General features: G+C 45.9%; 1 protein-coding gene across 2 annotated transcripts in view; it reads left to right on the forward strand.

The window, feature by feature from the left end:
* LOC119387545 (GON-4-like protein) overlaps positions 1-26,455 on the forward strand; it is a 41,981-nt gene extending 15,526 nt beyond the window's left edge. Inside the window, exons 14-24 of one of the 2 annotated variants that reach the window (XM_037654969.2) lie at positions 1,333-1,446; positions 1,902-2,270; positions 2,794-3,072; positions 4,286-4,423; positions 6,435-6,587; positions 8,622-8,803; positions 10,644-10,875; positions 13,249-13,380; positions 15,720-15,793; positions 23,117-23,213; positions 25,313-26,454. In XM_037654969.2, coding sequence (XP_037510897.1) covers positions 1,333-1,446; positions 1,902-2,270; positions 2,794-3,072; positions 4,286-4,423; positions 6,435-6,587; positions 8,622-8,803; positions 10,644-10,875; positions 13,249-13,380; positions 15,720-15,793; positions 23,117-23,213; positions 25,313-25,384 — 1,842 coding nt within the window. In that variant the 3' untranslated portion in view covers positions 25,385-26,454. Of the gene's footprint in view, positions 1-1,332; positions 1,447-1,901; positions 2,271-2,793; positions 3,073-4,285; positions 4,424-6,434; positions 6,588-8,621; positions 8,804-10,643; positions 10,876-13,248; positions 13,381-15,719; positions 15,794-23,116; positions 23,214-25,312 lie in introns of both variants that reach the window. The other variant, XM_049413539.1, reaches the window with a different exon arrangement.
* Positions 26,456-26,510: the final 55 nt, after the last annotated feature.

A 26,510-nucleotide genomic window follows, 5' to 3' on the forward strand; every position in this document is an offset into this window, starting at 1 on the left:
CCGCAGCTTTCTCCCTCAACTCAACGCCACGAGCGCACGGAGAGCTAGGCAGCGAGTCGAGGGAGGGAGTGCAGACGAGCGAGGCTCCGCCCAAGAGCGCCGGCGGAAATTTTTTCTTCATTTTTTTCTCTCTGACGTCTGGGCGCAACCACGTGGTCTGTGCCGCCACTTCCGGTCGGCTTGCATCGTTCTCGTCGAGCGGAGCCGTATCGCGCGTGCTTGAAAACTGCGCGTCGGTTTGGTAATGTTGGGTGTGCACCTCGAACGCCGTAGTGTTTTCATCGCTTTGCCAACCATGGAAGCAAACCTGCGCACTCGTTTGGAATGAATGACAGCTGAGATCGGTTTCGGCCCATACTCCGATACACCGCCTCGTAAGACGGCACTGGCAGACGACCCCGAAGCGCCGCCATTACCGGACGCCAGCATTGTTATCAGAGACATGCTGCACGGCTGCCTCGGTCGGTCGTGAGAACGTGCCGACGATGCAGTTCCCAGCTGACGAGGCAACACTCGAACGGCTGCCACTCTCAACGGCAACCGGCGATGGTCAAAAGCACAGAAATATTCACGTTTTCGGCACTGCACATGACGAAGAAAACGGAACCACGCAACTACGAGCAGACGAGCTGTCGGTGAGACCGGAAGTGCTAATATTAATGTTTGTTCGGTGTTTTTAATGCGATAACAGAATATAAACATACATATTATCTACTTATTGAACTCAAAATCAACAACGAAGGTAATAATGAGGGTGTTATCGTGATTATAACATCAGCCAATGGTGGAACTGCCGACAATCGCGTCATATATTGCGGACTAATACATCATTTGTCGAGAGAAGAGGGAGCGATTTTCAGCTGACTTTGAGAATTTATTGTAAATTCCAGGCCGTGCGCATCGCTATAATATTTGGCTCGCGTGTTCTCGGGAGCCTCGACTACCGATCGGCAGCGCTTTCTGAGCATGCTCGAAAAGTGTTGCAGGGCCCCTTTAAGGACAGCACTTGGAATAGCATTCGTTATATGTTGAGTTTTCTGTGCAAATGTCATTTGTGCAAAGCTTGGTAAGACTTAGGGCCACATTACTCATAATATTTGACTACTACCTTTTTTTTTTTTTTTCTAGCAACAACCAGCAAATTTTCTTTTTCGAAATATTTCTTTTCACTGCCATGTTGATTTTTTCTTGCTTTACATTGGTCTCCGTTGTGCCATCTCTTTGTTTCTTTTCGTTTTATTCTGTTCTTTATGTTGCAATGAGAATATCTATTTTACCTGTTGCAATGAGAATATCTTTTTTTTTTCTCGTTTCTTCCCAACCCAAATGTAGTACTGGCACATACACAAGGTCGCCCCACCATTAGTGTGGGAGCCACATCCAATAGAGCTACGAAGCATCGTGCCTCCAAGCAAGCGGCCATTGGAGATTCTGCCTATGTGGATGGTTAGTTCTCTTCTTTCCACGTTCCTTAGTTCTAAAATGGAACTCTTTGATCCTAGCAGTATTTTGTGGAAACATCATGTGTTGTACAGCACTGTCACCATCTTGGGCGGTTAATGGCACATTTTTCTAGGTGTAACAGCCACGTGCACTGTAGTACATTTTATCTATATGCATGAGCACGGTTGCATGGATGTGTTCAATGCTCCATGACAACATTAATGTGGCGTCACTGCACACGAGACTGAGGAATTGTTAATCTAAAAGCCCGAGATGGCAGTGCTTACGAATCTACTATATATGTACAAATAACGTCTGAAACAAAAGAGTGAAATTTTGAATGAGCAAGTTAAACTTTTCTTGCACAAAATCTCAGAATGTGGTTTGTTCAGCATGTTCCCGCTTGACTCTTGACTGCTGTAGTGATGATGGCAACGATCTCGCCTGTCTCATTGCAGCAAGTGCAACTTTCTCTACGTCCCACACGGCGGGTGATGGCTCCACTCTCGGGGACGTCCGCACCGCCGCCCCCTATCCGGCCAGCCAGCAGCACACCTCCCACTGCAGCTGCTGTGGTCTGTTCTTCAAGCAGCCTCCTGGCCATCGGAGGCACCGTCGTGGTGTCTCCAGCGACTGCCACAGGACCGGCGACGCTCACCGTCGTCTCTCCAACGACACCACGACACACGGTGGTGTCACCCCTCAAGCAGATCTCGCCCATCCTGAAGAAGTACAGCCAGTATGGACGAAAGATCCTCCTCAAGACGCCAGTCAAAAAGCGACTGAGCTATGACAAAGAGCCTGCATCATCAGCTTCCACCACTCCGGTAAGCACCCGTTGTTGTCCAGGCTTGCTGGCCTGGTTCCGTGCTGGTTTGGTTAAAGATAGTTCATTCACATCACTGTTTCAACAGTACAACAGAACACCGGCAAACATTACCAACTTTTTTAGCGGTGCATACAGAAGTAGAGTGGATTTCACCGGCACAGCTTTATAACAGCATTGACCTGTGTGGTTGATGGTAAATGGAACCGTCTGCAAGTATTTCCGATTAAAACTTGGCCGGTACATAGCACAGACACCGAAATAGTAATGTTTCTTTGTTATTTTGTTTCGTTACTTGTCACAACAGCAGTCTGCATATTGACGATATTAGTCGGCTGCACGTTTATGTTTTGTGCCACACACTGGAACGATGTTGTAGGGCCCCCTTAAAAACTTGGAACTCAGTTATGTTGAAGACTCGTGACTTTATAGGTCACTTTCAGGAAAATGTGGGGGCCATCCAGAACGTTTGAATTGCGTGGTTTCAACGCAGTCAGATCCTTGTTGTTTCTACTGGCTGGCAGGTGCAAAACAGCAGTGCCTTGCCCGAAAGGACGTCGTCAGCTGACACAGTCTCTCAGCCCACTGACATCTCGGGGCGAGTTCCACGCAAAGAGACATTGCCAGCAGCTACCTCGGAGGAAGCCGAGGACAACGAAGGCGACCTGGCTGCATTGATGGCAGCCAGCAGTACGATCCTCCGCCGCAAGCAGGCCCTGAGTCGCAAGCGTTCGCGGCAGCAGAAGGATGCAGAGGCCACCTTGCCACTGCTTGTTCCTGGCCTTGTAGACTCTGATCCTTTGGTGGGTGGTTAGCAAGAATGGGGGCACAGGAAAGCATGATTTTTTTGGATACTGTGGCTTTTCTTTTTTAAAGGGGCCCTCCAACATTTCTTTAGGTATGTTTGACCGTGCTGGAGATAGGTGTTATGTGACAACAGGCAAAAAAAAGAAAGCCCCAATTCATTCGTAGTACTATAGGCATTTACTAAAATGAGAAACTTCAATAGAGACAAGCAAGAAGTTGCTTCAAGCTCCAATTCTGAAGACCTTTCTGCATTCCTCTCACCGACTGATCTGAACTTGGCAGCCTGTGTCGAGTGCTCATCATGTACGCATAGAAGCGTGCATGCCAAAGTTCTCCAGAATGTTCCTGAAGTTGACAGATATGCAGGAAATTGGCTCGAAGTACAATGGTTATTAGCACCTCTTGTAACAGTCATAATGAAATAATGCGTCCCGTCATTTGCAGATCATAAGACAAAAAATTTGGTGGTCTCACTGTGCGAAAGGTGAACTAAAGTTGCTGAAGGACAGTGATCCTCTGGTCTGTGTTGTGTCAAGACGGGATGATCTTGTGTCATTTCAACACTGTCCAAGAACTGGGGGACGTGAGGTCCATCATAGCAAAGACCAAGCAAAAACACACAGTTCTCAGCACTCACTGTTCTCATCTTATTGGGGCTCAGCATACTTCAAGGACCTCCTCCCCTTTACTGAAACTAGCATTTCACAGTAGATACTAATGCATTCTATCTTGCACTACTGCAAGAAAGGCAAGAATTTATACTATAATCTTATTCTAAAAATTATATAAGACAATCATACATTGGTGACAGTTATATTACATCTACATACTGTAGCACACTAATGTTTAACTCATTTTGGTTCAGTTCAGCTTGCTGAAAGCATTTTTATGCTTGCAAAGCTCACTTGTCATACGTGTAAAGCTTTAAAAAAGCATAAAATACCTAAATTTTTGTTAATTTAAATATTGAAGTGTTCTGTAGCATTCTGATTGCTGTCTGCTTTTAAAATCCAGATTAAAAAGCAGAACATGTTTCCTTGTTGTTCGGGTTTCTGAAATGTTAATAATAAACAAAATTTCTGCAGGATGGGCTAATGATAAACCTGCACATTTAAAGGATATTCTGAGTAGATGTACATTGAGCCTTACTGGTATCACATCCACTCCTGTTTTCCTTCAGTTGTGTTGTTTCTCTTTTGCATCCCTCAGAAGGACGAGCGGGAAAACCAGTTCACACAGCAATACCTGAATCGAGTACAAGAGGCTCTCAAGGATGACGAAGCTCGTCACCAGAAGTTCATTGACCTGATGAAGACTGCCCACTGTGACGAGGTCAATCCTGTTGAGGTAAGATGGACTAGTCTATTTACACGTGCCGCCATTTCGCGTGACAAGAAAACCAAGCTGTGCCTAGCGCATGCGCCGCAATAACTCGGCCGGCGCGTGCTCTCTTCATCCTCTTCTTCATCAGGATTGACTATAAATAAAGACAGTTTGCTCTTGGCGACGTACATTTGAGAAATGCGGATAGTACATTTTTCTGTACCGCCTGGTAATTTGGTGGATAATAAGGCATGTGGCCAGCACATCCATTGAGGTTGACACGATGAATGTGCAATGTAGACGTTTCGTGAATGTGTGTGCCTTCTGAAGAAAACAAAAGAAGTACAGAACGGAAAAGAAAGAAACAGAGAGAAAGAAACAGACAGGAACAGAGAAGACATTGCTCATTAAGATTGTGGTAATTAAGATCATACTAAATATTAACTTTGCTAATTAGAACCCTCTAATTAAGAATGTGCTAATTGGTAACATGCTAATTAAGACCGTGCTAATAATTTAAGTTGACCACAAGCTCCGCTGTTAGTCCAGCTAGTACAAGCTGTCCACATTTTCTTTCCACTTCATTCTGCTCTGCAGCAGTGTATTTGTGTAACAGTGCAAAAGTAGACACGGGAAAACGGACGGAAGACAAGCACGACGACATGAATCCTTCTGCACGCTTGTTATCTTAGTCTGTGCTGATAACGTAGGCAGACATTGCGGGCATCAGCAAGCCGTTTGTTTTGCTATCTGATGAAAATGTTGTGTTTTTGTAGAATACAGGCACTCTTAGCCATAATGCCTCCCTTGGCTAGTACTTGCTTTGCATCTGTTTTAAATTTGCACAACCTGTGTTATCAACAAGCCACAGCACATAAAAGCAGCTCTTGCTGTTCCTTGCATTTCTCTGGCACCTAGTTTTGCACTGTTGCATGAAATCAGTGCATCACAAACAAATACCCGAGCCTTTGTACTTTGATTTTTTCATGAATTCGGGGCTAACGCCTGCTGATACACTAGAAGCTTTTTGATGGTTGAGGTGCTTGCAGTCTTGCGTACCCATGTGCCATAACCTTTGTAGCTGTTTTAGAGTTCTAGTCTTACGATGTTTCACAGCCAAATTCAAGCTAAAGAGATTCATTTTTCCCTATGCCCTGTTGCAGTAGGTGTATGGCATTGCCTTGTTAGATGGAAGTACAGTATGTCAGACCACAATGTCGTAAGCCTCAGTGGGCACGTCTTAAGCAAGCAACCTGAAACTTGTACAGTTATAATTTGTAACCAAAATTATGTGACCGCAAAGCCCCCCCCCCTCAAGTTTTCTGTGATTACAGAGTGATAGTGTACTTCATTCAGATGTTTTACTTTACATCTCTCCTCGCAATGAAAAGTCACTATTGCCCGTGCTAATAGAAACTGATGCTGCCATTCATTTACTGTGATGATAATTGTAAATAAAACAACACAGCAAGAATATGCAATAGTGGCACCAGCATACTGTAAAATCCCGAGCAAGCGTTCCTACCCGAGCAAGTGCCCCCCCTCCCTTTTTTTGGGAGATTTAAAATATGAACCAATGACCGAGCAAGCGCCCCCCTCCCCTCCCGCCATTTTCACTGTTTCAGTCACTGTTTCTGAACAGTGAATGCGTACGTATTCAATAAAGCATTTCATTGAAAGCACGCACAGCTCTTCCGCCACCATCTTGAATTTTGATCCATGACCGAGAAAGGGCCCCCCCACCAAATCTTGTCAAATTATCTTTCACCGCAGGTGGAGCGCTTGCTCGGGATTTTACAGTAAGGCAGTTCCTTTCGCAAGGCAGTTGGCAACTCGTTTATTTATTCTTTTTTTTTTTTCAGTCAAGTATACGTTAACCGTTAATGTACGTGTTGGTGTTAATGATTAACATAATTGTCTGAAGTGAATAGTGCTTGAGAGAGAGAATAAAATCTTTATTTGATTAGAGTAGCTATGCAAGTTCCAAGTTTTTATGTAACTATGCTTTTTTCTCTTGAAACCTTTCTTTTAACAGCTGTACAAGAACATCGAAGAACTTCTCCATGACCATCAGGACTTGGTGGATGATTTTGTCGGCTTTCTACTGCCAGAGCAAGCCTTGCAGTGCGGCAAGCTATTGCAGTACCTCAACTTCAGAAAGATACACCTCTTTCTTCGAAAACTAGAGGTACTATACAAAGATTTTATTGAAGCCTGCCTTTCAAGTATCAGTAACGTGCGCCACTAAGTAATTAGGTTTAGCAAGCTTTGAAAAAGCTAACATCTTGGGTACGGATCGGTCACAATTAGGAATAAACCCGAAGCCAGCACATCCCCACAGCAGTTGCTCCATAACCTGAGTTTACCTGGAAAATATCAAACAGCACAGCAAGGCTGGATTGCATACATTCCACTTAACAGCCGTTTTGTTTACTGAGAAAGACATGTCGGGTTGCTGCACCCAAATACAAAACTAACCAAATTAGAGGCCATTACGTCTGAGGCACATATCTTAGGAAATGATTTTCGTTCATGTTCAAGATTCTACATGCAGTTTGAATTAACTAGGCATGTGCGAATATACATGCACTTCGAATATTTGAACGAATGTTACAGTATTCGTATTCACTTTGACACGAATTTAAATTATTTGTAATTCCGAAGTATTCGAAATGAACGAATAGGTATATATTAAACCACATGTAACCCCCCTGTAAAGATGGTTTCACTGCAGCTTGGGAGTGCTATGCTGTGAAAACACCTATCCAGGAAAAATTCACACTGTCGCGAAGCCCCACTTCAAGGTTAAATGAACATATTACCCTCACATAATGATTAATCATTTTTTAAGTTTAAAAGATTGTGATACGGGCTTACATGCTCTAAGTATGTATAGTAAGTTTTAAAATGTAACATATTTTACCGGTTATCATTTGCATCCAATTTAAATTCAAATCCTGCTACTATTCAAAGTTGCTTCCACTTCACTTCGAACCAAAAAGAATGAAATTTGCACATGCCTTGTTCCAATTTTTTTTTTAATATTGTGCGGGTTAGTTGGGTCATGACAAATATGGTCATTTTTCTTTATAATATATGATATATAGTATTCGAACCATTCTATTTGAAATTATTTGACCAAATCACTATTCACTTCGAACCTAAAATTTACTATTCACACATCCATAGAATTAACGAGAGCTTGGTGCCATTAATTAATATGTATGCCTGCTGGTGCCAAAGGACAAGTTCAAAATATCAAATTTTCTGAATTCACGTGGTTTGACTTCATTGGCCACCATAATTTATAGAGCAGGATTGGGATGATATTGCCTTTCCCTTTATTCAGGCCTCAACCAGTCTTTAGGTGAAGGAGCTTCCTTTTGTATGTCAGCAATCTTGTAACCATACATTGAAAATAAGTTAAGAAACAGCCGCAAGAATGGCAACCACTCGTGGCAAAAGTGTTCATGCAGCAACAAGAACAAAATGTCTATAACATGATGCCACCACAGTGCATCATAGGCTCCTCTTTTATAGCTACGTACTGAGCACGCATTATATCCCCTTCAGCGGTGGGGTGTGCATTTGTACCCATCAACTGTAGTGGCCTGTCAGACACGTGTTACTTCAACCTGCTCGAAACACTATGTGCACATGTGTACATGCTTCCTGAGTGGACAGCTAACACTTGTTTAACTTCATTGTTCCGCGTATTGCTGCCAAAGACACTACCATGCTCTACGAGTCATTTGACTTGCTGCTTTCCGGAAGGCATGCCAAAATTATCATTTTTGTTTTGTTTGGAATTGATATAAGAGACAACAAATTACCCTTATATTTCAAGCTCGAGAGTTGATTATTTTTATACAAAAATAGAACATGGCTCACTTCAGAATAGGTACATTAGGATTAATTACTGAAAGATGCACAACTAAACATATTATACCGCCTTCTCTTTCTTGGGGTAGCATTTCAATTGCCTTGGAATAAAGTTGTGCAAGTTTGACACATTTACAGACAGTCCATCATGATTCACACCTGAAGGGGATATAAGAGTACACAAGACTAGTGAGACAGATGCACAGTTTATCTCATTTTTTCATACATGGTTCGCATATTCGGCATGGTGGACTTTCTGAGCAAGCACTTGAAGACAGTGTTCATTCCGAACCTGCCACTAGCAGATGTATTGTAGTGCCTTTGCACTCTTTCCTGGTAGGTTCACTTGGGCCAGCAACCCCAGCAACTGCAGCGACTGCTGCGCTCCTTGCACCAGCTGCAACGCCAGTCTGAGTTGACAGCCGAAACCGTCTTTTCTGTACTTCAACCACTACTTCGTGGGCAGAGCCACCTCATGGACGAACTGCAGCAGCTACTACCAAGTCAGGGTGTCCCCGACAGGTGAGCCGTGGTATTCAACGGGACTGTGAAATCAGCATAATACACCGGTCCTGTTGTTTTATTGCGATAGCATTTAGTATATGGACAGTCTCGGCTGGTTTTTGTCCGTCCCCGTCGCCGCCACCACCGTCATTCACCGTATATGTATAAGTATGTATATATATATATATATATAAAAGTCTGAAATAAAAATAATTCAGATAAATGCTTCCGAAGCACGGAATCGAACCAGGGACCTCTGGCTCCGCAGCCCGTGGCGCTAGCCACTACGCCACGAAACGCCGATCCTCTAGGGAGCTAACGGCGAGTGTTATATACACACCCTTTACCGCTGGCCGGACTCAAAGACGGCAGGCGCTTATAAGCGTTTCTTCATTGCCAGCGAGATGGCGCGAGGAGCGCAACGCAGGTCACATTGCTCGCTGCAGTGGCCGCGTTTGCGAAAGGAGCGCGCTGTTCAAACATAAATAAGTAACAACTGCGACATTTAGTTCACGCTCATCATGTGTGTACCTGTTTGTTCGTTTCGTGCGTCCTGCTTTATGTTTCAGCAGTGCGCTTCAAGTATCGAGCTGTGATGCATGATAGTTTGCACTCGTCCTGTGTGCGTTCTTTCCGTGCGTCCTTTGGGCTCGAGCGATGCACTGGCAATTTCGAGCTGCTTTCCGTTCTTCGCGTTACATTCCAATTTGTTGCTATCGCATTCATTGCTTCACCGTTGCGGCGAAACTGTGACTTTTTTTAACAATAAGTTAATTTGTAAAACCTTCGTGCATTGGCAAGAGCTTAGAGAGGGCTGTGCTCATTAAAAATGAGTGCATAAGTTCACCTGCTACATTCTTGTGCAGAACCTAATGAAACCAACAGACAGTGAAGCCAAGGAAAGTATAGGGGCATTATTTGTAGTCTTTCACTGTAATGTGGTAATTATGACATAAATGTAAAGAAATTAAAGTGGACAAAAAGGCAACTTGCCACTGGAAGAGACCGAACCTACAAACTCCGGATAACGGCGTCTGATGCTCTGTAAATTGAGCTACAGGTCACTGTGAGTCGCACTTGAAAAGAATTCTGAGAAGATTTTGTCATCTCATTACCCAAGATTATTGACACATGTTGCCATTACGTCGAAAAAAATGAAAAATGATCCCTCACCACTGCATTCTCCAGATTATTTTTACTCTCACGCAAACGTTTAGAACAAGCACACGTAATTTTGACAGCTGTTAGCATCTGGTGGCGCAGCCAGGGTACTGAACTGCAGGTTTGGTTATGCCGCAAGTGATGGCAAGCAAACACTGGTGGCCAGCATGCTATAAGGACAGGCTGGATGCTACTGCGGTCATCCATTCCATCCGACCTGCTGCACCCCGCCAAAGATGGCTGCCCCCTTCAAGCTATGAAAACCCTGGTCTATAGAGAGGTTCTGCTTCTGCCTGTGTGCGATATCACTTTCATTTTTGCTTCCTGGTCATTTAAGCACTTATGACAGAAGTGGCCAGTAACAAGTACAGATCTCTGTCAACATCAATGTTGTGGGCATGCTACTAAATGCTCTGTACAGGTAAATTGTGCTTTGTCAATAAAAAAAAATGACTGCCAGAACAGGCTTGGCAAGTCAGAAAAGACACAAAAGTGAAAGAGTCAGTAAGCTTAGCCTTAATTTTTCTTTTGTTCTTTTTTTTCATTTAATAATGGACCTTTTACCACTTGATTAATGAAAGTTGAAAGGATAATCAGTCTAAGCTGGTTATTTAGCGTTGGCACTGAACAAGACTGCTACAGTGATGCATTTAGATGGTGTCGCGTTCGAACGCTCATGTCTGTGGCCTCCTCGCAGCCTGATGGAAGATTTTGAGGAGGTGACTTTGCCCGAAGAGGAAGAGGAGGAAGACGAGGAGGAGGGGGCGGCAGGCAGCCCAGGCGGCGCCGGCAGCAGTTGCGAGGAGTTGACACTGTCGCCACCCAGGGACACCCCCGGCACGCCACAGTGCCCCTGCACCTGCCACCAGGGCAGCACCGACTCACGCTTCCTCAGCCGCGCACGACACTGCACCCGTTGTGGTATCAAGGTATGCTCCTCACCATTGTGTCGTGGACTAACCACATGGGAATTTACCAATAGTATAGTAGTTAACTGGTTGTTTACTAAAACATTTAAAGGAAAGAGGTGGTTTACCGCTAGCTGTGCTCTTACTGCCTTGTGCAGTCTGCTGTTCACGTAATTCACCAGAGTGACTAAGTAAATGCACTAGACACTTCCTTTTGTCTTTATGTGTTATAGGTAGAAATACTGTAGTATTTCCCCCACGTTGTCATAAATACCAAGATTAGGGAGAAGTTACAATGTCCTTTGACGCATATCAAACGGAAAAACTCACAACAGGTGATCAAAATGAAACAAGAGAGAAAAGTGTCAATATACTGAAGGCACACATAAGTCGTTAAGCGACATATTGCCACGATAGCACAAGCGAAAAGCAAAGTTAATCATTAAGCTACAAACCACCGTGATAGTACAACCCAATCAACAGAATACAAATTTGGCACGTGCATCTGCAACTTTATATAAAAGAAGGAAAGAGAGATAAGGAAAGTAGCTCAAGCAAGCTCAAAGAATAAAAACCCACACTCCGTCAAAGCTCATATGTTCTGGGCAAGGCTTGTTCAAAGTTGTATGCATGAAATACATCTGAAGACGAATTATTCCGCTGAAGAATTAATGAGGGAAAAAAAATTCCCGAATGCATGTCTAAGCAGTGAATGGAACTAGGTTATACATGTGATGACGCCTAGATGCAAGTAGTGGAAATGGTCTTGTACATTGACCGTCAGCTTCTTGTCGCACAATTTTCCAGCAACTTTTGAGCACCAGTATGGCATATATTGGTAGGCAAGTCTGTCAACCAAAACTTTCCAAAAATAAAATGTACAGTGCACCTTTAAACCATCTCTTTTTTGTTTTGCTGGAAAGGATCCGAAACTACTGATGTTCCCTCCATTTTTGGCAGCATATGTGTTTTATAAGCAAACATTTTTAATTCAGAAGGTGTTCCCCCACAATGCTTAGACCAGTGTTTCTCAGTCATGAATTTTTGGGAACCCTTGTGGACCGAAGAATAGTTGAGGGACCCCTTGCAGTGAGAGAAAGAAAGGGGGGGGGGGGGGGGGGGGTCACAACACAGCATGCAGCGTAAAGTGTGTGGCTTTTATTTAAATGGGTCTCTGCAGACCCCCTGGGTTCCGCAAAACCCCATTGAGAACCACTGGCATAGACATTTTCAACGTGCAAGGGCCATGGCTAATGGCACTGGTTATTCTGAAGCATCTACCCTTATCTTCAACAGAGAACCCAAGTTTTATTAATCTATATCTACTCCCTAACTGAGATGTCATCTGTGAATCTGTCTGTAAATCTTGTATCGAATTTGAAACCAATAGAAAATATAATACACCTAACTTGAGGCTCAAGATCTTATTTGGGAGGGAGACCACATATGCCTTGTCAGTCCTCTCTGTTACATTGTTGCCACAGACGTGAGAGAGGCAGTCTGCTGTTGCATAAAAGCCTCAACACGTACGTTTAGTCGCATCTGTGTGTCGGTGGTGCAGTGGTAGAGCATTCGTCTTCTATATTCCCTGACCTAAGAGTCAAGAGCTTCGATTGCACAGTTAGGAACCTCAATTCTCTTTCTGTTTTCACATCACTATTCATGAGCCACACGGGGGGTCTCAGTGTGTGATCTCTTGAACTGAACTTACAACATTCCTTTCTATCTCTTTTGTGTTTTTTTTTTGTTTTTATTTTTTGTTTAAAGAAAAAGTGACGGGACCCTAGTCGCACTAGTGCAAAAACCAAGCATGTTGCAACACAGACAAAGCGCTGTTAACCCTTTCAGACACCACCTATGAAAAACTGTCTGTAAATGCATCAAATCGATACAATTTTATTTCAAGGCACTCGATATTATATTGCAACAAAAATAATGTCGGAATATGTTAACTTATATGCGCTATAGTAATCATTCCTAATCACTTTGTAATTAAATATCTATTTATTCTGAAGTCATTCATGCTGTGTTTTTGCATAAATAGAATGAAATCTCAGGCTATAAATATTATGCAAATTCGTTTTCGGTTACGTCCATGTTGAGCAAAGAAAAATTATACTTTTGACGTGGGTCGCCGGAAGTGGCACGTCGAACGACTCATCGAATATGGTAGTGCCTTCAGCAGAATGATCATATGCAACAGTACATTGCAAAATGAAGTTAAATGTAGAGAAATTTATTATGCAGGAGGTTAATTCATCCAAAGCTCAATGTATCTTCCTCTTTTTTAGCCCCTAGTCGATACAAATAGCAAAAACAAGTGGTGTACACAATTGTGTACATAGCGTCTCAAAGGGTTAAATGTGTGACACTGGCGAATTGCGACTTTCACAGTTCCTGGATGGCCGTGTATTCCTGCAGACTGGAAAAGTTCTCCGGCCAGCACGTGTGACCATTGGCCGACCGCAGTCTCCCGAGACGGACAGTAACACTTCAGAAAGCCAGATGTCGGAGAAGCACGCGGAGGTAGTACCGAAATATAATGCACTGATCACTCTGTGACTTCATCACTGTCCCTCTGTATATATCGTGGCTTCCAGTCAATGCACCAGGGAACTGTGCTCAGTACATTCTCATTACGCCACAGCTGTGTGAGACAGCCATTCCACTACAGCATTCAAATCGCAGAATGGGGAAGCGGGCAAGAAACTGCTGTTCTATCCCTGAATTGCATAATGTGTTCTTGTAATATCCTTGCACTTGATGATTAGAATTATCATGAGCGCCTGTTATGTGTAATTTCCATCGAAATTGTTCTTCAAGGGCACTGATTCCTCTAGACAGATTTTTTTGGTGCACTGAAAAGATGTGAACGTAGCTTCCCTTGTCGTTCTTTCTTGGCGGGCAGAGTCTTGTAGTTCTACTTTACGTGCTATTATTACTTTTTTTTGATCATCTGCGTTCCTGCACAAGGCTTTTTAAATGCCCGAGAGAATGGACTACAGTACACTCTCAATTATTCAAACTTGAGGGGAACCTCAGGATTTTGTTTGAATTATCAAAAGTTCTGATAAATATGACCCAGGTCAAAATACCAGTTAGTGTTGTGATGTTTATTGTTTCTCAGTGCTGCAGCAATATCATAGACAGCTCTGCATGATTGCCAGTAAAGTTTCTAGATGTCAGCAATCATACTGGTACTCATTATTATACAACGCGTGCACGCATGTGTAATTAAAGGACGAAATGTCTTGCGTCCGTGACAGGTAGTAGCCCCTTTTCTTTCCTAGGATGCTTTCCTGCATGACATCAGTGTACTGCGGTGAAAGTGGCTTTAAGAAGCGTTTTTCTTTCCTCGGTCAGCATGCAATTACTGGTGCACGTGGTTTGGCTAGTTGGGCACTTTTGTAGGCAGGCACTCAGCTTTATTTGCGACTGTTAGTGACATAAAACGCGAATGTTCAGCTAGAAACAACAAAGGCAGCAGATATTTCTAGGCATGGACAAGTAAGCAACTTAAGTTAAACGAATTTGTCTAGTGGGGCAGTTTGAAATGTATTGAAAACAAAGCAGGCCAACCAAAAATTTGAGATTTGTTTGAATTAACTGAAAGTCTGAATTATCGAGAGTCTACCGTAAGACATGCCGTATTTTCCTGTGTATAAGAAACACCTTTTTTTTTTTTTTTTTTCATAATTTTTGGAGGTGCGTGTCATATATGCAAAGAGTTGTGTGCTTTTCCGCATCCGGTATGCCCATATTTTATTCTCAAGTACAATAAACAGTGCGTGGCAACATTCGTAAAAAGAAATTTAATCTTCTCATAACAGTGGAGTGACCGTGGCCTTGGATGTCGGCTAGTTACTGTTCAAGCAGTGCGTCATCTGTGAAGATTACAGCCTCAATAAAGGCCACTATCGTTACACACACGCAACATTTCATTGTTACGCCCCACTCTGTCAATTACAAAAATGGAAGCACTACTTCATTATCATCAATTTCTGTGCACTTCAAGGTGCTTACAAAGCCATGTGGGAATTACTGTGAGGCCAACAATGGCAACTCAGTGATGCTGTCAACTGAAGCGGCAGAACTTTGGACAGTGTGCCGGACATTGTGGCCTTCAATGGCTTCGAGTGAAGTGGAATAAATATTTGTTTTCTACGCCTTAGGGTAGCATTACTTAAAAGGTTTAGTTACAAATTTTATACTGCTGCTTATTTAATTTTATACTGCTGCAGTGCCACGCGTGACTACAACATTTCGCTATGAATGTACTCGGTGTGCATAATGGCGTATTATCATGTTGACTGAGTTAAAGATAGGGGTGTCTTGTATATTATTTTTTACCGAGAAAGTCGTAAAGGGTAGGGGGTGCGTCTTTTACACAGGAAAATAGGTTAATAAGTTTGTAATTGGCGGGATTGGTTAATATTGACAGCTAAGCAAACCTACCTGTGCACAGTTCTCACATTTCATCCTAATGTCAGTTTTGGGACGTAAAACACAAACAAAGAAACAGCATTATAATTTCATCTTTCTTATAATGACTTTTTTTACTGCCTTTGCTTATTGTTCTGTGTTCCTATTTTCATAGCACTACATCGTAAGGACATCAAGTACAGTTGAACCCCTTTATAAGAGACATGCAACCAAGGCGCAGTTCTTTTACCTTATATGAGGTGTCTCTTATAAGCAGGTTACCACGTATGCATTTTCTTATCAAGCCCATTTTCGATGTAAACACACTGGTGTCTCTTATATCCAATTGTCTGTTATATCAGTGCCTCTTATAAAGGGGTTCAACTGCATACCCACACAGTGCATTAGACTTGGGTCTAATAATCACAACTTGTTTGATCCAGGCTTCCAAGTCTGCAGTTGGAAAAGATGGAGGCAAAACAAACAGCAGAGAAGGCCAGAGTATTGCCTGGTCAAGGTACGTAAAAACATTTTTCTGGTGTGGCTAAGCGCTCTTTCTCTGTAGCGCGCACACGCGATAAGCCTGGATATATAGAATAATGCACTTCCTTTGACTTGTACTTGTCGATTCCTCTGCTAGTAAATACATTTCAGAATTTAGATTCCTCATCACTGAAGTAAGTTGGAATGCCTGAGCAAAATACTTAAAGGAGTCCTGACACAAAAATTTTCGCCCCGCATTTTTTTGCTGCAATGTGTTGCTGGGTGCCTGTTAGTCATAACACAGCACATCGTTTGCTGCAGCGCGCGACAGATAATTAATTACAGGCTCCTCATTACCGACACAGCCTCAGTTTCGGTTTGACAGAGCTTCAAAAACGACAAGCCGCCGGGTGCAACTATCACCACCTAGCGAGTGAAACGCTCGGTCACGTGAACACACAGAACAGTGACGCACAGAACAGTGACGCACGTCGGGCTCATCGTCGTCTGATGGCGACGATTTTCTTGCGGCGGGGATGAAAGAAATTTTCGACGTGGCGAATCACTTCAGGTTTGACCCGCTGGCGAGGAGCAATTCGTCGGGAAGCGCGTCAAAACAGAAATGGCGGCTACGACGTCATCATAACTTGTACCGGCTGCAACGGTTACGTAGGGGAAGTAGGGGGGTCACCTCGGGTCACCTCCGAGGGTGTCAATGCACCAGGTGCGGCCTATCATGCTGGATCGCGCTCGCGAACTTCAAAATTCATATAAAATACCTTCCAAGCTTTATTCACTGTCGATATTTTGCAGATTGTACATGCACGTACACGGGAATCGATCCAGCAGGCTATCTCGGCCGCGAAATTTTGTGTCAGTACCCCTTTAATGATAGTGCATTGTGCATGTGTGTGTGTGTTGCTTGCCTTTTAAGTCCATACCTGGTTTGGAATTTTTTAGCATACATCTAGAGTATATTGTCACGTGGTCGTGACGTCGACAGCAGTCGGCGTTTGCAGGATGAAACTGTTTATTTGGCCGAACTTGTGGCCGGAAAATCAGAACTAGAACTACAGCAATACACGCTGTACAATGATAGCGGCGAACAGGGCGTCGTCCGTCGATCAACTGACAAGCGGTCAAGCGCGTCGGCTTTTATACAGGTGCTATGAAACTTTCCAGCAATATCACTGGTGGCGGCGTTATCTCTCGACAACGCTGGAACATTCGCGTGCGGCGCGCAATCTTAACAAAACGATCTACCAGAATCGTGAAGCTTCTCGAACACTGCTTCGGGGCCAGCGTCGAGCGTTGATAACCGTCCTTGCTGGTCAGACTCGAACACATCAAAATAAAAGCAGAAGCGGACGTGGCATTGCCCCCCTCTGAAAAAGCATCATCCCGATGCTTGCAACAGAACATGGAAAGGAAAAAACAAGTGCATACACAAATAAATTACAATAACAAAGGAAAAAGGAAAAAGTAGAGTCTCCAGGGTCGCTAACGCGCAAAAAACGGCTTAAGGCGCACGACATGGACGACTTCAGGTCGTGCGCGGCGTCGCTGGGAGTTCGTAATGCCGTCCGGGACGACCTCGTAGTCAAGAGCGCCGTGACGTCGAAGCACCTTGTATGGCCCGAAGTATTGCCGAAGAAGTTTTTCACTGAGCCCACGTCGGCGTATCGGCGTCCAGACCCACACACGGTCACCGGGTTGGTACTCCATTTGGCGTCGTCGAAGATTATAGTGACGGCTGTCGACCCTCTGCTGGTTCTTGATGCGCAGGCGGGCGAGCTGTCGAGCTTCTTCGGCGCGTTGCAAATAGGCGGCTACGTCGAGGTCGTCTTCGTCGGTGGCGGTTGGTAGCATTGCGTCGAGCGTCGTTGCCGGGCTCCTTCCGTAGACCTGCTTGTACGGCGTCATTTGCGTCGTTTCTTGCATGGCCGTGTTGTATGCGAAGGTCACATACGGAAGGATGGCATCCCACGTCTTGTGTTCGACGTCGACATACATGGCCAGCATGTCGGCGATGGTCTTGTTTAGCCGCTCGGTGAGGCCATTGGTCTGTGGGTGGTACGCTGTGGTCCGGCGGTGGCTTGTTTGGCTGTATCTCAGTATTGCCTGAGTTAGGTCAGCAGTAAATGCCGTACCTCTGTCGGTGATGAGGACCTCTGGGGCGCCATGACGCAGGAGGATGTTCTCAACGAAGAACTTCGCTACCTCGGCGGCACTGCCTCTAGGTAGGGCCCTTGTCTCGGCGTAGTGGGTGAGGTAGTCGGTAGCTACAACGATCCATTTGTTTCCGGTATTGGACGTCGGAAACGGCCCCAGTAAGTCCATCCCAATTTGCTGGAACGGCCGTCGAGGTGGCTCGATAGGCTGCAGAAGTCCGGCTGGCCTAGTCGGCGGTGTCTTGCGTCGCTGACAGTCCCGGCAGGTCTTGACGTAGCGAGTTACGTCGGCGACAAGGCGCGGCCAGTAGTACTTTTCCTGTATTCTTGCGAGCGTGCGAGAAACACCCAGGTGTCCAGACATCGGGTCGTCATGCAGAGCCTGGAGGACCTCTGGTCGCAATGTCGAGGGCACTACGAGAAGGGAATCGGCTCGAAGCGGCGAGAAGTTCTTCTTAAGGAGAACACCGTTGCGCAAGAAAAACGACGTCAGTCCTCGCGTAAATACATTGGGAACAACGGTGGTCCTGCCCTCGAGGTATTCCACAAGGCCCCTGAGTTCTGGGTCCGCTCGCTGTCGTTCGGCGAAGTCTTCGGCACTTATGGTTCCCAAGAAGCAGTCATCCTCCGTATCGTCCTGCGGCGGTGGGTCGAGGGGGGCGTGGGACAGGCAGTCAGCGTCGGAGTGTTTTCTTCCGGACTTGTAAACGACGGTTATGTCAAATTCTTGAAGTCGTAGGCTCCACCGTGCGAGGCGACCTGAAGGGTCCTTCAAGTTAGCTAGCCAACACAAGGCGTGGTGGTCGCTCACAACTTTGAAGGGCCGCCCGTAGAGGTAGGGGCGAAACTTCGATGTAGCCCAGATGATGGCCAGGCACTCCTTTTCTGTTGTGGAGTAGTTGATTTCTGCCTTTGATAGCGACCGGCTAGCATAACTGATGACCCTTTCGAATCCGTCGGTCTTTTGCACAAGGACGGCGCCGAGTCCTACGCTGCTTGCGTCGGTGTGGATTTCCGTATCGGCGTATTCGTCGAAATGCGCAAGTATGGGAGGCGTCTGCAGGCGTCGTTTCAGTTCTTGAAATGCTTGAACTTGCGACGCTTCCCACCTGAATTCGACGTCGGCCTTCGTGAGTTGCGTCAGTGGCTCGGCGATCCGTGAAAATTCCTTGACGAAACGTCTGTAATAGGCGCACAAGCCGAGAAAACGGCGTACGGCCTTCTTGTCGGTGGGCGTCGGGAAGTCAGCGATGGCAGCTGTTTTCCGCGGGTCCGGGCGAACACCATCCTTACTGATTACGTGACCCAAGAACAACAGCTCCTCGTACGCGAAGCGGCACTTTTCAGGCTTCAAGGTGAGTCCGGAGGTCTTGATTGCTTGAAGTACAACTTCAAGGCGCCGAAGGTGTTCGTCGAAGTTTGAGGAAAACACAACGATGTCGTCCAAGTACACGTGACACGTCTGCCACTTCAAGCCGGCCAGTACTGTATCCATAACCCGTTGAAAAGTCGCAGGTGCCGAGCAAAGACCAAAGGGCATGACCTTGAACTCGAACAGGCCGTCTGGTGTTATAAAAGCAGTCTTTTTTCGGTCTCTCTCGTCGACTTCTATTTGCCAGTAACCGGTCTTGAGGTCCATCGACGAAAAGTACTTTGCGTTGTGTAATCGATCCAGGGTGTCGTCTATCCGGGGAAGGGGATACACGTCCTTCTTCGTGACTTTGCTCAGGCGACGATAATCGACGCAAAAACGTAGAGTCCCATCCTTCTTCTTCACTAGCACCACCGGGGATGCCCACGGACTCTTCGACGGCTGGATGATGTCGTCGCGTAGCATTTCGTCGACCTGTTTCTTCACGGCCTCGCGTTCTCGCGTCGAAACTCTGTACGGGCTCTGACGGAGTGGTCTGGCGCTTTCCTCTGTTATGATGCGATGTTTTGCCATGGGAGTCTGCCGAATTCTTGACGACGACGAAAAGCAGTCCTTGTATTGCAAGAGCAGGGTTGTGAGCTGTTCTTGTTTTTGCTTCTGAAGGCTGGGATTGATGTCGAAAGCTGGTTGCGGTGCTTTATTCGTCGGAGTAGGCTCGGGAGAATCGGTGAGGCCGAAAGCATTGCTGGCTTCGACGATTTCTTCGATGTAGGCGACCGTCGTGCCTTTGCTCACGTGCTTGTACTCGTTGCTGAAATTCGTGAGCATAACTGTTGCTTTCCCTGCCCGCAGCTCTGCTACTCCTCTTGCGACGCAAATCTTGCGGTTAATCAAGTGGTGCTGGTCGCCTTCAACAACGCCTTCCAGGTCTGCTGATTTCTGAGTGCCAACGGAAATGATGACGCTGGAGCGAGGGGGAATGGTGACCTGGTCTTCCAGCACATTCAAGGCGTGCTTTCTTGGCGGAGTGTGTGGCGGTAGTGCCTTTTCCGTGGACAGTGTTATTGACTTAGACCTCAGGTCGATGATTTCACCATGAAGGCCTATGAAGTCCATACCAAGGATGACATCTCTCGAGCAACGCGGCAGGATTACGAAGTTCGCGGGATAAATCCGGTTGTTAATGGTGAGTCTCGCTGTGCAGATTCCCTCCGGGGTTACGAGGTGACCTCCAGCTGTCCGTATTTCGGGGCCTTCCCAGGCTGTCCTAACTTTCTTCAGCTTCGTGGTGAACGGTCCACTGATGACAGAATAGTCGGCTCCGGTGTCGACGAGGGCTGTGACGCTGTGGCCATCGATAAGAACGTCGAGGTCGCTAGTTCGTCGTCTTGCGTTGCAGTTAGGTCATGGCGTCGGGTCACGGCTACGTCGGTTTGTTCCGCTGCTTCCACGTTGCGTCGTCAGGTCTACTTCGGTCCGCGAGGTTTCGTCGTCAGGGGTTCGCGTCGTGTCCTGAAGCCTTCGTCGTGGCGGCGGCGTCGGCGGCGGAGGGTCTTCGGTATTTCGTCGTACAGCAACCGCACCTCCATCGGTTGCTGCCCTTAGTTTTCCGGATGCGTGCTAGGTGACCGGCCCCGGGTTGGGCCAGTGTATGGCCGGCGTTGGGGAGAGGCGTAGCGGCCTGGCGACGGCGATCGGGAAGGTCCTCGGGGGGTCCACTGCGCTCCTGCCAGGTAGTCGGCGATGTCACGTGGTCGTTCCCCCTGCTGTGGACGCGGCGCGTCGACGGCGAACCCACGCAGTCCCATCTGTCGATAATGGCAGCGGCGGTAGGTGTGGCCGGCTTCTCCGCAGTGGTAGCAGAGTGGACGATGGTCGGGGGCGCGCCAAACGTCGGTCTTCCTCGGCGCGTATCGCTGACCGGCTGGCGGGCGGTATGACGTCGGTGGTGGCGGCGGTGGCACCTGGCGGCGGAACTGCTGGGGCGGCGCGGCGTCTTGACGTGGGCGAGGAGGGGGGGCGTTGCGTCGGGCTGCAGCAGCATAGCTCATTGCTTGCAGCTGCGGCAGTGCCGGTTGAGGAACACCCAGTGATTGTTGGATTTCCTCGCGTACAACGTCCGCAATCGACGTCACTTCGGGCTGTGTAAAAGGTGCGAGCTTTCGCAGCTCCTCTCGCACGATGGCTCGTATCGTTTCGCGCAAGTCGTTGGAGCCGAGGGCGTGAACTGCTGCGCTGTCTTGGAATGCGCGGCGATTGTACTGCCGAGTGCGCATCTCGAGCGTCTTCTCGATTGTTGTTGCCTCCGCGAGGAATTCTTGGATGGTCTTGGGTTGGTTTCTGATTAGTCCCGCGAACAGCTCCTGCTTGATTCCTCGCATGAGGAAGCGAACTTTCTTCTCCTCGGGCATCTCAGGGTCTGCGTGGCGGAACAGTCTCGTCATTTCTTCTGTAAAGAGTGCCACGTTTTCGTTTGGCAGCTGCACGCGGGTTTCGAGCAGAGCCTCGGCCCTCTCCTTGCGGACAACACTGGTGAATGTTGCCAGGAACCTGCTGCGAAAAACGTCCCATGTTGTCAGGGTTCGCTCTTGGTTCTCGAACCATGTTCTAGCTGCGTCCTCCAAGGCGAAGAAGACATGCTGTAGCTTGTCTTCACTGGTCCAGGAATTGAAAAGGGCGACTCGGTCGTAGGCTTCGAGCCAGCTTTCCGGGTCTTCGAACGACGATCCGCGGAAGGTTGGCGGCTCCTTGGGCTGGCGAAAAAGGATTGGCGCAGGCTGCACGTGGTCGGTCATCGTCGCTGTGGTCGATGTTGAGATCTGCGGCTGCCTGGGTTTTTCGGGAAGGAGCCCGTGCTCTGGCTGCAGTCCCTTCTGCCTGCGGCTTGTTCGACAATCCGGGATTTCCTTGCCGTCGTCCTCGTCGCGGCTTGGGCTTGGGTCAGCGCTCCGCGGTGGCGTCCGGATCATGAAGCAGCACCTCCACCAGATGTCACGTGGTCGTGACGTCGACGAAGACAGCAGTCGGCGTTTGCAGGATGAAACTGTTTATTTGGCCGAACTTGTGGCCGGAAAATCAGAACTAGAACTACAGCAATACACGCTGTACAATGATAGCGGCGAACAGGGCGTCGTCCGTCGATCAACTGACAAGCGGTCAAGCGCGTCGGCTTTTATACAGGTGCTATGAAACTTTCCAGCAATATCGCTGGTGGCGGCGTTATCTCTCGACAACGCTGGAACATTCGCGTGCGGCGCGCAATCTTAACAAAACGATCTACCAGAATCGTGAAGCTTCTCGAACACTGCTTCGGGGCCAGCGTCGAGCGTTGATAACCGTCCTTGCTGGTCAAACTCGAACACATCAAAATAAAAGCAGAAGCGGGCGTGGCAATATCATTCTTCAAAACTTGGCTATGCTGGTTCTACCGCCTGCTGTTGCTTAGTGTACTGCTGCTCAGCATACCTGTAAGAGTGTTGCGATTCTGGAGACCCACTCGTATTGTTTGTCTTTATTATGTGTACAAAAAGTACAGAAAATTTATATTGTTTTCCTGCTGTAAAAATGGTGATGGCTGTATTTTGATGATTGAAGTATAAGATTGCTAGGTGGGACGGTATTAACAATTACATAAATTAATTAGAACAACTTTAATGTTGCCTAGTACTCATTGTTACAAAGTAGTCTCCCTGTTACATGAAGAATACATAAGCATTGCTTTTCAACCCTGGAATAATGCCTACAGCGTGAGGTTGCTTGCTCTAGTGCCAAAATGCCTCTGTTCCCCAATGCAAGCGTCTTTGTACAAATGCAGGGAAGATGACAAGGTTCTGTTGCAAGCGTGCCAGCAGCTGGGCACCGAAAAGGGACTGCAGCGAGCGTCACAAACCTTGGGCCGACCTCCCGAGCAGGTACGCCGTTTTGATGACTCGTCTACGCTTTCTGAGCAAGCATGATAAACTCCTCATAGGTGGAAGCAGATTTGCTGTCGTTAAGAGTCCCTGAAACAGTTTTTTAAACTGTGTTGGTGGTTAGGGCTGTAGCATTATCAAATCATTTGCATGTTTAGTTAGACGACACACCTTGTATCAAGGCAACTACGGGCAATTGGCTGTTACCCTACTTTTTAGCACTGCTTTTCCTCATCAACTCCACCAAGCAGTCGGGTTCACGCTGGTGACTCCCCCAGCAGCCGCCAGCCCATGGTAGAGATCAGTGCCACCAGGTGCCCATGCAACGTGCCATGGGCAGGAGCGGCTAAAACCAGCACCGCTACAATCTGTAGCAATTCGCAGCTTTAAGGCCTTGTAATAAATTGCACACTTTATGCAAAGAGCTTAAATCAACCTGCGAAGGATCTTGAGGACTCGAACAGCTGGCCCAATGCGTTTGTACAAAATCATCAAAACCTTAATGGATCCCTTTAATTAAAGCTGGATAGAACATGTTATCTCCATGCTGGAAGAGGCATCATCAATTGAAAATAATGCTGCATTCTTGTGAGAGGTGTTTATCGATCACTCCTCGCAAGAATTCCTGTGAATAGCACCTGCCGTAAGACAGTAAAGAAATGCCATAAGACAGTAAAGAAAGTCTGTGTGTTTCCTTGTGCATTTTTCTTTGTTGCTGCTTTTGTTAGTATTTACATATCTAGGTATTACCACATTTAAATGCAAAATAATCAAAACAAGATACAAGTTAATTTGAAATTCCTGCCCCATCCCAATGATGGGTGCTGGAGGGGGCAGGTGTGCGAGAACCAGCCTTGCCCTGCATTGCCGCACTGTTATGGTCGTAACAGCTGAATCTATAGGCAGCCTGACTGGGGTCTTGGTCCAAGCTAGTTTGTAATCAATCAATCAATCAATCAATCAATCAAATCTTTATTTACAACAGTGCGCTAAAATTTGTTGGGGTTCCTTCAAGCGAAAAGTTGCTACAAAACAGCTTGAAAGTGCCTGAAGGCCCTTTATGACAGCACATCAGTCAGCGTACAGGAAAATAAAGCGAGTATATAAGCGTATATTGTGTGTATTAATTAAAGCATATTAGAATTAGCTTGTGTTTGTACAGAGTTATAGAATAGTAAAAAGCAGGGAACAGCACAACTCTGTGTCACAGCAGAAACTAGAATAAATACACTAAGTATACCAAGAAGGAGAACAATACATTAGTCACAGTTTCAGAAATTCATTCACATCCTCAGCTCCGCGTCATTGAGCCACTGAAGAACAAGAATGCTGTTGCATTCCTTTCCGGTCCAGGTTAAGGCACGAACATCGATGCCTTGGTTTTCAGATTTATTGAGAAGTGAAGGAACATTGTAGATTAGTGATTGCAATGAAATTGGACATACTGAAAGCTGTAAGCACACCAAGACACTGACAACGAAAAGATGAGAAATTTTTGAGGAGGGAGCGTCGCTGGAGCAAAGGTTTCGACAAGCAGACTTGTCTTTGTCAAGGCGGCAACCGCCTTGACAAAGACAAGTCCAGACATCGGAATAGAACGCACAGAGCACCTGTGTGTTCATATTTTTATTGTCTGTGTGTTAATGCACTTACCATTTTCAATAGGTAGCCGGTTCCCCCTATCTTGCGAGTGATTTGCGACGGATGCGAGCTGAGGTGGCTAGTTTCTTAGTGTGTGCCAGCTTCCCATGCACCTAGCGTTTGCTGTCTCATAATCCTAAAGTTGGGAAGCATGTTGTAACGAGCCGACACAATGCACCTTTTTTCTGTAGGAGCGAGAAATGTTGATCAAAGTAGCATTCAGCTTGGCTTGAGTTCAAATTCATGCGATTTTTTCTATTCATATACTTACAACTTTGTCAAGGGCAGCCACGCAGTTCAAATTATCCATAAATTTGATAACGTTTCGAATTTATTGAGATTCTGCTCTAAAGCAATGAGTTATGTAGCACACGTGTTTCGTGCAATAGCGCAGACATACAGAAATGTTGAGAGTCACGGTGCCCGTGTTCAAATCTCCCTGTGGTTTCATGTTCCAGGTGGCCAGCCGCTTTCAAGAATTGATCCGCTTGTTTGAGGCAAGCAAGAGCGACGACGAAGCAGATTCATGACAGTGCTTGCAAACACATCCATTTGTACACATAATTCCATAGTCATATTTTCATCATCACCTCAAGCATCACTGAAAAGTTTCCACATAGCAAACAGGGACTTTTATCATTACACATGGATGGTTTCTCAGTGTACAGCCTACCTGTATAGTGTTCCAAGTTTCTCTAGTCATCGTCTTTCTTGATCTGAAAACTGCCCTGTCTTTGGCTGCTAAAGGCTATTGTAGCACAACATTAAAAGATGATACTTTATCCCACTTTTAATGTGCCTCATGTTTTCTGGTGACTGGTCTTAACAATAGATAGCACGCACTATGTACATTTAAGGAGATGTTGGTGGCCATTGTAGTAAATGTGCTGTGCTTATACTGTTAATTTTTTTACTTATTCGTGCCTTACTTTTGAAGTAACTGTGTGTTTACAAACGAGTTCCCGTCTCACAGCAGCATGAACGATGCATTTCTGTAACTTGTATCGTGTCATTTAGCCAATATCGTCACAGAAGATCTTAGACACTATGTGCGCCACCTTTGTTCCTTTACAGAATGATCTGGCAAAATAGCATCGTGTCTGCTGATAAAAGGATTCCAATTTTTTTTTAGTGAAAAGCTTGCTCCTCTACAAAACGTTCCATTATTCCTGTATAGATTATAAGATTCACTTAGCCTAACCATTACTTTTAAAAGCCATTGATACAGATGTGTTGAATGCTGGAACATATTTATATTTTCACTTTTAAAAAATCACGGATTAAAAATTTTGAGCTTACCACTGCTCTGTTCTTGCTCAAATTTGATGGATCATATCACTCAGTGTAACACCTAATGCAGTTGCTTGGTTTTAAGCAAAAAATGCCAAGTTGCCTTCCTTGTGGAGAAGCTAACTGCTGCCAAGACAGCTAAATAAACTTGTGTAGCTGCCTCTCAGCAGTTACAAAGAAGCCATTCCAGATGGAACCTTTCAAGTGTTGTATTGAACAATTTGGACTATATAACCTGATATTTCTGCAAAATATCAGCATGAACAACTAAGTTTTTGTTTTTAAGTGAAATATGTGTGTCCTTGTACTGAAACAGTGCTGCAGCACGAACAGCAAGCTTCAGCTAAGCTTTCACAAAGAAGCACT

The sequence above is a fragment of the Rhipicephalus sanguineus genome, chromosome 3 (assembly GCF_013339695.2).
Source record: "Rhipicephalus sanguineus isolate Rsan-2018 chromosome 3, BIME_Rsan_1.4, whole genome shotgun sequence".
NCBI classification, from domain to species: domain Eukaryota; kingdom Metazoa; phylum Arthropoda; class Arachnida; order Ixodida; family Ixodidae; genus Rhipicephalus; species Rhipicephalus sanguineus.